The sequence below is a fragment of the Cnephaeus nilssonii genome (genome assembly GCF_951640355.1).
Source record: "Cnephaeus nilssonii genome assembly, chromosome: 18".
Taxonomy (NCBI): Eukaryota; Metazoa; Chordata; class Mammalia; order Chiroptera; family Vespertilionidae; genus Cnephaeus; species Cnephaeus nilssonii.
The window spans coordinates 32,795,276-32,809,418 of record NC_137089.1 but is presented as its reverse complement, the minus strand read 5'-3'; the positions used below and the strand labels follow the sequence as shown (position 1 = coordinate 32,809,418).

The 14,143-nt window shown below is 41.5% G+C and overlaps 1 protein-coding gene across 1 annotated transcript in view; it reads right to left on the bottom strand.

Annotated features, from left to right (window-relative positions):
• CHD7 (chromodomain helicase DNA binding protein 7) overlaps window positions 1-14,143 on the bottom strand; it is a 178,743-nt gene that overhangs the window by 62,550 nt on the left and 102,050 nt on the right. The window contains 1 exon segment of the mRNA XM_079796311.1: window positions 828-963. Coding sequence (XP_079652437.1) covers window positions 828-963 — 136 coding nt within the window.

Here is a 14,143-nt window from a genome sequence, read left to right as displayed (position 1 = left end):
GCTTCTGGGGGCTGGCTTCCCCGTCTAGCAGGACTCCTTGGTAACAGCTCCGTGATAACTTAGATGTCATTCACAGAGGTTACATTCCCAGCCATCCCTGTGGACCACACTGGCACGCTTCCAGGGAACATAACAAGGAAATAATGTTTAACGATCATGTGTAAGGGTCCCTCACCTTACAGTCCAATCAGTGACAGTGACGGCAGTGTGCCTTACACACAGGAACCTGAATTCCTAATGTTTATCTCAGGACCAGTTTTTCAGCTGATTCCTATGAAATTCTTCAAAAGCCAGGAGACTCTAACACTGAAATATTGTGCGGCATTGCCATCCAAAAAGTCACTAACATGTTCACGGAATCTGGAGTATTACAGGAATATGTCTCAACTCTCACCATGGGATATCAGAAACCTCAAGACAAGCTACAGATTATATCTTGGTTGTTTTTTTAGGCAAAGTAAGAGAACTGACAAGCAACCAAACTTCAGAGAAAATCAGAAATGTGAATGAAGCTTTATATAAACCAACATATCTATTATGTTAACACCAACATTTACATAAACATCAAGATGCATTGACAGAAATAAGTGAAGATTCTCTGTTTTATTTACCCCAGAGTCAAAGATGGCAAAAGCAAAAAGTCAGAGGAGTTTAATTTCGCACTGGCCCCCAGCTCGCCTCACTACAGATATAATGTTCCAGACAACAATAAAGCCATCTTTACAGCAGCTCTATAACAAAGACAGGGGAGGTCTAGTGTACTTGATAGGCGGCTAGAGTTTCCCATGCTAAGTAACCCAGGCCCGGGACCAGAATAATGGTATTACCTGAACACCTGGGTCCTCATCTTCTTCAGGAGATGGTGGGGGCGTTTTGTCTAAGTCTGAATTTTCAGAACCTTCTGTTTTTCCCTTGTTGACCTTTTTCTTCAAAGCACTTGCTTCTGAATCAGGTTTCTTATTACTAGAATTCAAAGTGGATCACTTAGTGTTCACTTTTTAATGATGTTTTCCACATGCCCCATGCCTTATATTTCCCACATTCATACCCCTGAAGTATCAATGACAATTGGTGAATCAGTGCATGTTGGCCATTATAGTTCAATGATACTCTCAATTAAGTTCTTTATGGCAAACCCCCACATTGATGAACTTTAACAAATATCTAACCTAATTAAAAAGAAACGGCATGCAAGAACCCTTCATAACCACACAGAGTACATTTGTTCATCTCTAGACAATGCAAAAATCCCTGCCAATGCACCACGCCACAATGAAAACTCAGATATGAGGTAGCTTTGCTGTGGAGTATTTAAGGTACAGAATATTTTTTTTAATTGTCAAGGAAAAATAAAATATAATGATCATTTCTGTGTCTCTTGCAGACAGTAATAAACACTCCTACTTAAGTCCTTTTTGACAAGTACTATTAGGTGTCCTCTTTTATATCATCCAACTCCATTTTTATCCAATTTACAACTCTTTAAAATAAAACAAAATATATGGCAATTTCCTTTCCTACATAATTTTAATTAATGCTGTGTTCTTAATTAAAAATAAGCTTTATTTTGGTGCTAGGAATCTTGTGAGGTAGTCACAATAGCCTTTTTTTTTTTAAAAGCTAGGTCTCTGAAATACAAAAATATAGCAAAACAAACCCAATAATTAAAGTGCTTGTTCCACAGTATGTTTCTATAAAACATTAATGTGATCTGAATATCGCATAACTCAAAGGTCATGAATAAACTCTAATAAAATATTTTTAATTTACATTTGCCACCACCTGTAGAAACTTTTTGACTTTCTTTTAAAACATACACCTAGTGCTACTTTACATTCCAATTTCCAAACCGCCCCCAAGATTTTCTAATATCAATTATTATTTGTCATCCAACATTTAAAATAATCCAACCTCAGTAATGATTATACTTATTATTTCTAGAAAACCTTATATTCTGATAAAATTTACAAACTGAGAATATTTTTAAACTTTTAAAAAGTTTATTTACTTAAGTTTGTAAATTCCCAGATAAGTATGCAGACAGAATGCAGTAAACAGCATTTTTCAGTCTCAGCTACCACAAAAGGAAAAGTGGCGAAAACATCAGTGCACTGTTATTTAAGTAAAGCATGTGTCACGTAAAATATTTCAAAAGTACTTGTTAATGTAATAAAGTACCTATCACACAAAATGTACTTTTGTAATGAATAAAATCTTTGATAAATTTAAACTAGTTATTTTTAAGTACTCAAAGCTTGTTTTTTGTTTTGTTAACATTTTAGCATAGTAAATATCCACATAAGGAAATAACTTACAAGTCAAGATTATAGCAAATGGCAGTTAAGTTTAGAGTGCTTTTTATTTTTTTTTAAAAAGGCAGTGTCCTAAAAACTTGAAGTCCCCAAAAGATCCACAGAAAGAATAATATTTTTTAAATTAAAAAAAAATCCATACAACAGTTCCTCATCCAACTGTCCTAGTGTTTACGCTACACATGGACAGAAGTCTCCCCCACTATGAGGCTCCATTTCCAGCATTTATTTCCGCTCTAACTGCCACAAATTATACAATACTACAGCTGAACGCTGGGCCCCTTCCCTTTCATCTGCACGCCAAGAGCAATCAGATTACCCTGGTAACCAGCGGTCACATGACCAGCACCTGCTCTTTTGGCTGGATGCCACTGACTAAAGCCATCTGCTTCCCTCAATCAGCTTTCAAACATTCTCAACACCTGCGCTGCAGTGTTTTGTGGTTTCTTTTATCAAATCAGTGCAAAACTGCTTCCAAAACTTTACATATTTCTCAAATTTGTTTAAATCAGAGGTAGGCCTGTCACAGAGCTGAACCACTGCCAGGTCAAGTAAGTTGGCAGCGAGTGCTTTCCACGGTGACCTCTCTACACCGGAGCAAAGTACACAATTTAGTTTAGCGGGGTTACTGCACCCTGTGGGAACTATCCTATAGGAGTAAAAGGCTTACCGTCCTGAAGCCCAGCAGAGCTCAGGTTTGATGAAATATCAATTTGCTGCAGGAGAGACAGGCTAATGATTTTCCATCTGCCTTTCCCAAGAATGAGCTATGTGAAACCTCCAAGACTGCTGAAAGTCGGGCAGGACCTCTCCAAATGCTTAGACAAAAAGCCTGTAGACAAGGCACACACTCATCCCAGATCTGATTACTGAAAGATTTCTAAACTCATTAGACCTTGCACTATTAATGTTGCTCAGAGACAGCTAAGCATTTCCACGCTGTCTCCTCATGACACCAATATACAAATCAAAAACAGGCTACAAAGTCAAAAAAGCTACAGAATCTTCAGTGTGTCTATCCAAGGACATTACAATCAGGGACAAGATGAAGTTAAATTAAATGGACTTTGCTACTATTTTGCAATAAACTAATTTGGATTTTCAACTAAGTGTTATATAACAACTGCTTTGCCCCCACCCCCTATCCCCCCCCAAAAAAAAGCCGAAGTCAGAATGTTTCTCTTAACTAATGCGGTTAATGCAGAGTCTGTCATTTGTAACCTGTCTGTCTGGGACCCTCCCTAAATTTTCCTCATCCTGTTTCCTCATCTGTAAAATGAGGTTAGAACTTACATCTTCCTCCCCAAGATTTGTTATCAAGTTTAAATGAGATAATGGATGAAAACCTTGGCAGTGTCTGGCACACATGGCCACACTCACACATCTGGAAGACTAGCAGCTGGGAACGTATTCTGGTAAGTCTGGGAACACTGGCCTGGCTCTGGCTCAGACCCACTTGGGCCGACTCAACTGCAGAGACTTATGGACAGGACCCCACTTCACTGTGATCATTTCATCCAAACAACATGAAGAGAAGGGAAGTCCTTTATCAACACTGCTGGATGCCAGCTGAAGGAACACACAAGCAGGCAATCCCAAAGGCCACGCCTCTCGTGCCCACGACCAGTGTTTTAGTTCAGACACACATCACTTCCCACCTCGACTGTTACAGCTGCCTCCCCACCGCCTGTCTCCGCACCGTCCCTGGGCAGGGCTTCCCACTGTCAGGCTACTGGGGAAAGGACACACACTCCACATCCACAGTCGTTATCTGTAAGGTCCACCGCTGCTCTTGTATAATGTCAAAGCCAAAAACCTAGCCATACAGACTGTCCTCTCCCAAATTATAAATTGGAAAGCTGGAACGCACCAAGAGGGCAGCTTTTCCAATTGGGGAGAAAAGACTGTGATTAAAAAGGAATGTCCCTTAAATGGACACTACAATACTGATGAGGACACTGAGCTGCCCAGTGCAGACAAACACCCTTGATACACCTACAACAGCTGCAGTGATGGCTACTCACGGGCTTAGCCCAAAAAAGACCAGGCGGGTGCAGGGAACACTTTCTTACTCTGGGCCGGCCTGAATGGCCTCAGCCCCTGAGAAATCATGCCCTCACTCCTCTCCTGAACCTGCTCTGCCTCCCACCTGCCCTAGTTCAGTGACATGGCACTGCCACCAGCACATCACCGAGCCCATCCTCCAGGCATCAGCAGTGACCAGCTAGTGCAAGTCTGCCTCGATCATTTGTCCATTTGTCTGCTTCAAGTCCGACCCCATATATATAAAAGACAGATTCTCAGCATTAACATACAAGGCCCTGTGTGATTTTTGCAAATGGCAACATTAACTTTATTTTCTACTTTTCCCATACCCCAAACTCTGTATGCTGTATACTGCAGACATGCAAAATCCCTCCTTAAAGTGTACACTATATCTCTTCTATCTCCACTCCCGCCCCTCAAATCTATGCATCCGTAAGTCTTGACTTCGATATCACTCATTCTGAGAAGCATTTTCTGGCCACTACAGTCTGGATTAGTGAGATGTCACTCCACCTACATGCCACATGATACACCCCACACAGGGATATTTAAAACACACAAAATTTGGTGCCAACATCACTGTAATGTATTGAAACCAAAGCACTTGTGTGTGTCTGTCTGTCTTTCTCCAACTATCCTGCAAGCTCAAGAAGAGGAGAAATAACTCTTACTTACCTTTATATTTCCAGTGTCTGATCAGGTAGGTTACTGTAAGTGTTAGGTGATTGATTTAACTAAAGGGTACAAGTCACAGCAGTAACAACACATAACACAGCCCTCATGTGCCAGGCACTACTCTAAGGGCTTTTCTCATTAACTCATTTCAGCAAATCCGCACAGATTCTATCTTTATGGCGACACATCTCTGAAGCTCAGTGAAATGGAGCTAAAGTACTCCCACAATAGGGTTAAGGCTCACCTTAGCAATTTTTCAAAACCAGTGTCTCTGTGTACTTCCCCTCCCTACTCACCAAGCTCTCTCACTTCCTGATCCTTATCCTTTATCATGGCTGGTGCGACCGAGATACAGAGCCACCCACTCCTGAGGCCAGCCTAGCCCTGCGCTCTGGGGAGGAGCACTTCTTCGGGGGCGGTTGCGGGCGGGCTGAAGGACCGCTCTTCCCTTTACCTACGTTTCACGTTTCATCATGAGCGAGGTCACACCGGTGGGCAACTGGGTGCACACATGGTCAAGCTTCATGACGCTGAGGTCACCTTGCCACACCAAGCTCTAGAGTCCTGTGCCTGCCTTTAAGGTGACCAAAGCTTATGCCATCCTGGTGAGAAGGCGAGGAGAAACGGCATCAGGAAAGCTCACTGTGCATTCAGAGAAGACTGTGTCACATGGAGGGACATTCTAAGGAGCCAACCCTAAGGAAGGACGCATAGTCAGCTGAGGGCTCAGTGACACCATCTGAAATGGGGTTGGGTGAACTCACCTAAGCTGAGATGCAGCACACAGCTAACCAACTGCCTTTGGTGAGAAAGAGTACAGGCTTTTAGGAAGGCTTTGTACAAAGGGACAAAACTTACTAGGACCTACTTATAGTAACCTACCTGATCAAACACTGGAAATACAAAGGTAACTGCCCTGATTTAGTTACAAAACAGAATGTAGTGAAGCACTGATCAGCATCAGCCTGAGGATCCAATTCCTCAAAAAAAAAAAAAAAAAAGTGTGAAAAGGACCCTATTGTGGAACTACATGCGATGAGAAGAATATGGTCAGTTAATGAAGATGTCTGCAAATGGGAGGGAGTTCCCCTTCAGGTGGGACAAGTTAGCAGAGACTCTCATCACATCGGGGAAAGTCAACCTTGAGGCTTGAGTCATAAAGATTCACCAGATCGTTTTCGGGGACTCAAGCCAAAATGTCACAGTACAATCTTTTAGAAGAAGAGCAAAAGGTATTGAAGCGCATCCTTATAGTCTGCATGCTCACAAGGTGGTTTAAAAAAAGAAATGAACCTAATGGATAAGCTGCGGTAAATACATAATAAGCTGTCAGGGTCAAGGGCACAATGCCAGTAGAGAGAAAAGCACCAAGCCTCTCAACTTAAAGAGTTAAAGGACTTTTCTCTAAGTTTTTAAATAACAAACAAGAAAATTAAAAGATAAAGAGGCAAACTAAAAAAAGACACAAGATAAAGCAGTAAAAGTTTAAAAGGATCAATTAAGGCAACAAAAACATGATACAGATACACCAGAAAGTGAAATTAATCCAACAGAATAGAAATTGTAAATAAAGTCCTAAGACTAAAATAAAATTTAACAGCTCAAGTAGAATGTAGTAAAATGCAGATGACCAATTAAACTAATGAGGACAGAGAGAAACTCTGCGTGACAGACAATAAACTCGAAGGTGAACACCTGCAGACAAAGGCACTCAGCACTCCCTGGACGAGGCCCCAGGAGTCTCAGTGATGGTCTCCGCATGGCAGTCTTGGGCAGACAGCGTCTGGGAGGGATGGGGGGACAGAAGCAAGACCCTTGGCCCAACTGCTTTATGCCTGCCTGCCCCAGGCACAGTCAATCTTCAGGTGCTCTGAGCTGGGCACCCACACGGGCACCCATACACTTCACTCCAAGCAGGTCCCTTGCCACTGACAACTCCTAAACTCCACCCACAAATTCTTCACCCCACTCTCCTAGTTGAGAAAGAAGAAGAATTGAGAAAAGAAAGAGAAAGAAGGAAAGGAGATTATATTTCTGAACATGATTTCAGTAACAAATTACTAATACTGTGTTTTTTAAGTCCACTGAAAGTCACTGGATGGGACACCTCTAAAACAAATCATTTAATATAAATTGTTACCTTAAGTAGCTCTTACAGCATCAAGTATTCCCTAAGTATATATGCTAAGTTTTCAGGAAAGGGACAGCAAAGAAAGTGTGAAGGGTAACAGAAACCTAATCTGCTTTCATTTAAAAATGTGTTATTTCGAACTCAACATGCCCCGCCATTACATTTTATAATCCAGCTGCCCAAGGATGAGGAAACTGAGGGTCAACCAGGTTGCAAGAAGTGGCGGTTCCAGGGCTGGAACCAGAACCTCTCGGGTTGCAGAGCCCACGTTTGAGCCTGGGACTGGCCCAAAGGCCTCTAACCGCAGATCTCCTCAGGAGTCCAGCGCTGGCCTGGCCTTTTGGGAGGTATCCTTCAGGCCTCAGAAACCTTTCCCGGTCAATGTCTTCTGGAGCCTTCCAAGAGCATTAGGTACAGTGAGAGCAGAAAGTGGGATCCACATCACCCTCTCCCACAGAAACCCTGTCCCGAGAACAGCTCCAGGGCTGACCATGTTTTAAAGAAGAATGTTTTTAAAAGCGAATGAGAAGGTAGAGAAAGAAAGCTCTCCTAAAAGAGCCAAGTCTATTATAATATTGAACATATTCTCGAGGAAAAACAAAAGACTCATCATGCAGTCAAGAATTATCCCTGAAAACCTAAAGGTTATTGAGTTTTATGGACTGAATTAAGATCTGCCAGAAGTTACATGGAAAAGAAGTCTAGTTAGCTAATATGTTATCTGACCACAGGAGCCCAACACAAACATTAAGCGCTTTGGCTACATGGCACTGCAATGCAACAGAAAGGACTGAATAAATTAGACATTGCAAAACGGATGCCAAAAGTACGCCTTTCAATGCCCCTTTCCTATAAATAGCATATTCTTCCAAGTGGCAACAGTGGGGCAGACATTGGTCTGCTTGTGCCAACTTCTAAGATGCCATTCTCATTTATGCGCAGCATTCCCGTGCCCCGGGAAGGGGACAGGGGTGGGTAACTGTGGCAGTCAGAGCCGTACTCCCTACATTCACAGTGATCTCCTCAGATTAGCCAGGTCGTCCACCCACATTGTCATCAGGTGCTCTAGGGAGGTGGAGACTTAAGCAGAGCGAAACCAACAGAAGAAAGTATCACCACCCACCCTCAAAGGAGAAGCCAAACTGCCATGAAATTGCTGTGTTCCTACAGGAATCAGGGCTATATGTAAAATCAGTGTTCTAATGCAAGTTCAAGGGTGTCGTCTTTTCAACATTTAAAAAAAAATGAGGGGGACTGGATGTAAAAGTTGAGGAGATTAAGCAAAACAAATAACAAAAAACCTAATAGACAAAAAACAGTTTGGTGATTACCAGAGGAAAAGGGGGTAGGAGGAGGTAGCAGAGGGTAAGAGAGAGAGGGTAGGAGAGAGAAAAGGAAGGAGACATGGCTGTGGTGAACACACAATACAATATGGAGATGATGTATTAAAGAACTGTATTTCTGAAACCTATATAATTTTACTAACCAATGTCACCCCGAAAAATTTAATTTAAAAAAATGAACAGTGCCCTTTTGCTTAATTCACATGCTCCAATCCCCTATTTAGCATTTTTAAGCTAAAGCCACACAGACTTCTATGTAAAGGTGGCTGAAGTGAGGCTTGGCATTTCAGATGACTGATGCTCTTACAGTGGTTCCCACAAACATCCAGTGACTCAAAGGGGCCTTATCTAGGTGGAAGACAACCAGCCAAAAATTTTTATGTCTCACGGGACAAATTTTGCATTTGTACAGGACTTCATACTTTCCAAAAGCATTTTTATAGAGACATTTTTAATAATAATTTAAAAATCAGTTATGATTCCTTCTGCTCTTTACCTTTCAACGTACCCACATCTACTTGGCAACACATGCCCCACCCAAAAGTTCAACTTAAGAAAGACTTCAAAGGACTGTGTCTCCAGAAAAATCCCCCTCAATATCCACTGCTGCCCATGGCCTCCTCACCTCTCAACTTTCGTTTGATGGGTACAGTGAGAGTTGAAAGTGGGATCTACATCACCCTCTCCCACAGAAACCAAAGTGGCTACAGGCCACTGCTTTGAAGTCACTGAAGCTCCCCGACTGGCAGAAGCGAATTTCCAGCAGCCCCAGTGTGGTCCACTCAGCAACTAGCCCAGAGCATGAGTTAGCAGAACTCGCTTTTCAGAGTCAATGTGGTTACACATTCTCTTTCCCCTACTGAGTATAAACTGAACCACCAAAGTCAAGACTATCAGGGTCTTTACTAAAAAGGGGCTGATCACTCTTCCTCCCTGCTCATTCTGTCAATTTAAGACAAATCAGAGAGACGAAGGACCACAATGTGGCCTGTCACTGGCAATGGAAATACTGAGGTGGTTACTCTGAAGGAAAGAAGGATTTGGGATTTAAAAGATTTGACAGTCCATTTGTCAAAGAGACGATAACCTTTGAGACCAGCCCAAAAGAGGGCACATGGTCCCATCTCTGACCTGGTGCTCTGATTTAATTAACAGGAGACAAGGCAGGGCAGTGGGCAGAGAGACACACAACACTCTTATCTTCCTCGTTCCTCTCCAACACCAAAAGGACTCAAAAGTCCATCTTGTGACCACATGTTAAAGAAATCTACACCCTCTTCTGCAGGCAGCGTCCAAAATATTTAATTCCGTCTTTCCAATTACCTAAAGTCTTGGGTCAAGACTAAATCATAGCATGGGAGTAAACGAAAGAACAAGAAACTAAAAAGAAGAAAAACTGTTGGTTTAATTTGCTTTATTCCCTATGTACCTGACGGGAGATATCTATCTGGGTTTTTCTACTTATTGGCAAAACTAATTGAATGGTTTGCTTCTGTGTCTAATCTCTCGGGAGAAATTTTACATGTACGAGAGCACACCATAAAAATATGTATTAGTTTACCAAAATATCCCACCAGTGGGCTTGCTGGTTGAATAAAAATATTTCTTGGGTAAAATGCTGCTACTCTCTTAGATCATCACTAAGAAAACAGCCTCTGAAAAGCTAAGTGACTCAGAAGAAAGCTGCCACATAAATACTAATGATAATGATAGGGTGGTTTGCAAAAAGTATACTTTACATGTTTTTGGTACTTAATATGTGTTTTTAAAAAACAAGACCAGTATGTTTATTTTTCAGTTTAAAATAAAATATTTCACTCTTAATTGAGAAATAGCATTTGAGTTTTCAACTACCTTTAACAACAAGACGTGTCCCTAGAGACTGCATCAGAAGCAATTCTCCATGGCTTTGTGTGACGGAAGCTTCAGTAGTCAAGTCACAATCTTTGGCCATGTTCCCTTCTTTATGTCTACTCAAAGGATCTTTATAGAGTTAAATGGACCACTAAGTCCTTCAAGAGTCGTTCAAAGGAAGCACTTCCTCCAAATTCTTGCTCATTTCACAAGGGCTATGCACACACAACAGAAAACGCATTGAAAAGAAGTCCACAAATCCCCATATTTCAGCTCCATGAACCCCTCCATATGCAAAATGGCATCCTCTCAGCCCACAAATGTCTTCACTTTTATTTTCCATATTAACTGCCAATATCTGGAAGCTAAAAGGATACCCAGGGAAAGCACCAGAAAAAAAAAAAACAGGTAGAAAATATATATATATATATATATATATATATATATATATATTTAACAAAGAAAAGGTACAGTGGGAAAAAGGAATGTTTCTGATAGAGAAGAAGAATGTGTCCCGTCTATCTCATCATTACAATCTCAAACAGCTTTTCCTGAAATGCTGACCTCCTTTTTCTATTTCACTCCCATTCTATGTTACAGCTTCTGGGTAAGTTCTGTTAGGTTCTCCCGCACAGGCAAGACAAATGGAATTATATTTTGGTTGCCAAAAAGGCCAGTTCCCTGGGAAGGGCCACAAATTCAAGCCTCTGCTACTTTATGGAACGAGGAGGGATGACAGCTGGTGAGGAGGGCACCATAAAGGCACACAAGAACATCAGCCCCACTGACGACAGCCACCCTTTCTCACGGCCTTCACTACTGAGGGCGCGAATGACACAGAACAAGCTCTCTCCCTGTCACAGACACGACGCAGAGCGCGCCAGCCCACCCGTGGGCCACTTCCATCACCGCTGCTCACAGGGCCGAGCAGGGGAGGTGAGCGTGGTCCCGTGCCCCATTTCTCACTCCACTTCTGTTTGTTCCCTCTATTGGAGCCCTCTGTAGGAAAATTATTTTCTGTATAAACAAATTCATCAAGTTAACTTATTCAAGGATGGAAATAACGGGTATCACATAACATTTTGCCAAACAAAATTGTCACTGCTGTATTCCAGTGCTTAAAAGCAGACTGCTATGGCAATTCAACCCCAGTACTAACATAACCCAAACCCCCTATTACCTTCATCACTGCATATTCAATTTACATAATTACTCTGCTATGCTATTCAGAATTTACATGTAGTTGTATGCATTCTACTTATCCTTGCTTCAGGATGCTATTTCCTTTCCAGACATAGCAGAACAATGAGATCACAATTCGACATGCTCAATTCATCTGACCAATAGAAACCCTGCAGCTCAAACAAAGTATTGGCTTGGTTTGTTAATCTCTATTCGATGACCATATTCTTGGCCAGGCACCCCCATAGACAACAGGAAAGGCTCTCAGGAATGTCCTCACCATGATTCATCATAAATCAGCAAGTGCCTAGAAGAGACAGTCACCAGGGCCAACAGAGGTGCCACAAGCTCTCTCGGTGCCCCCTCAGCGTGGCCTCGTGAGCGTCTGGGTCACGTTACATCACCTCCCTTTTCACTTGCATGTCTCTATACTCAACAGAAGTGCTCCACTCAAGTATTTTCATACCACTTGGGCAAAAACGTATAGGAGGCATCGACTTGAGACTATTAATCAGAAACAACCGAGGGGAAAACAACGACTAGACTTTCTTCTTAAGAGAAAATAATTGCCTGCCCTTCCTCCTACCAAAAGTGTGTGGCTAATGCAAAGCCATTTCTCTGATTCAGCAACGCCAACATCATCCTCTGCACAGACAGCCTGAACTTCACATGGGCAGCTGAGAGCATGCAGAGGAGGCCTGCACTGACGGTTCCTCTAGCAGAAGAAAACAGGTCTGTACCTGCACCAAGTCCTAGCACTCACTGGACTTAATGCCCCAACTTCCTAAGAGTTGTTTAGCTGTTAGGGAAATTTTAACAAGTTTCATTGTTGAAGGCAGCATTATAATATCTGTCCCAATGTATTCTAGGGTATGCTAAAGTAGATTTTTAAAGAGAGGGTCAGTTCTCTGTAGACTAAGAGCTTGAAAGAATATACTTAGAAATTTATGACCAGATTCACAATATAGTGGGTTTTTCTTTTCTTGCTTATCAATCTTTACCATTAGATAATAGGTTCAAAAAATTAAGATAGAAACTGAAGTCAGATACATCTTGAGGCTTAAACTAGTCTTGGTGTTATATTTTCTGAGCTCTCAAAAGCTTCCTTATAACACAGACTCTTACATTTTAAGTTAAAAAAACAAAACACACTCTTTTTAGATTTTGCTACACATGCTTTCTCCTACCAAAAGCACAATACCTAGATTTAAGCAACTGTATTACTTTCAAAACCCTTCATAAGTCATACTGAAATTCTAACCAACCAAGTCCTCCTCGTTCAGGTCCCTAACATTAACACATTACCTACAAATAGCAACAACTTAATGAATTATGTCTCTATAATAGTGAGTTTAGAAGAGTGCTCATAAGGAGAAAATAATAATGGTTTTCAAATTAAGAGACCACATAGTGAGGCATCGAAGATTCCTAAGTAAATGCAAATATTAAGTTGCCTACAAGATTGAGTTATTGAATATAATTTCAGTTATCTTAACACCATTAAAAAGTACTGATGGCAAAGATTTTTAAATAGCTATGATTCAAACTCTCAAAACACTACAGAATAATTATTGGGGGTTGTTTAGATATTTTCAGCAGGAAGTTGAAAACTCAATTTTGTTCTTTCGTTTTGCAGCATCTACAGAGTCACAGAAACAATCCCCTCTGTGTGCCTGCCCATGCACACACAGCAAAGCCTACCAGAGAAGGCTTTGAGCGAGCTCAAAAAGCTCCCATCAGGCACGTCAGTCGCAGGACTGAGCATGCATATATGCACATGGGGGAGGCAGGGGAGCGTGTTTTCTAATGGAGTTTGCAAACAGGTTCAGATTAACCAGGTCTGACCATAACTTCCATCTGGAAACTATATTTTCTAACATGAGCCATATTCTGAAAAATAGATTCAGATGTTTGGAACTGGTTCAGAACAGTTGTAAGAAATGTTCAGTACAAATGAAAAAAATTAGTCTTCAATGTCTTCTCCTCTCAACTTTTTTTACTGAGTAAATATGCCTTCTGGGGGGTCAGAGAGTTGGCGGGGGAAGTAAGAAGAGGAAGTATGGAGCGGAGAAGGCTATTTCCTGGAACCTAAAGTGCATGCTAGCCTTGCATGCGTATCAGGTGGATAACTGCCATCTGATTTCCCCCGTGTTGCCCACGAGGATGTCAACATTGCCCCTGGAAGCCTTACTCCACCAAGTGGAGGGAATTCATTCTCCTGTTTCGACTTTTGGGAATCATCGGGGCTGAAAAGCTTTGTGAAACAGAGTGACCTGTCTTGCTTCTATAATCCTTCCTCCCCAGTTTTGCACTGTCACCAACAATGAGGTTATTGCTCTATACTTACAAATAATTATGCTGGCAACTTGGTTCTGTTTGTTAAATGAAAATTTTTTCACAAAAATACAAGAAAGTTGTTTCAAAATACTAATTTCTATCTAAAGTCTAAAATATATTATCCAAATTCAGTAGTTCAATAATAATAATAGAGTCCCAAATTTTAGAATGCATGAAACCATTAACTTTTTGGTGTGGGTGTTACAGAAAGAAACTCAACAATGATCATGACCATCAAAGGGCTCCCTTCTCCCTCTCCCCAG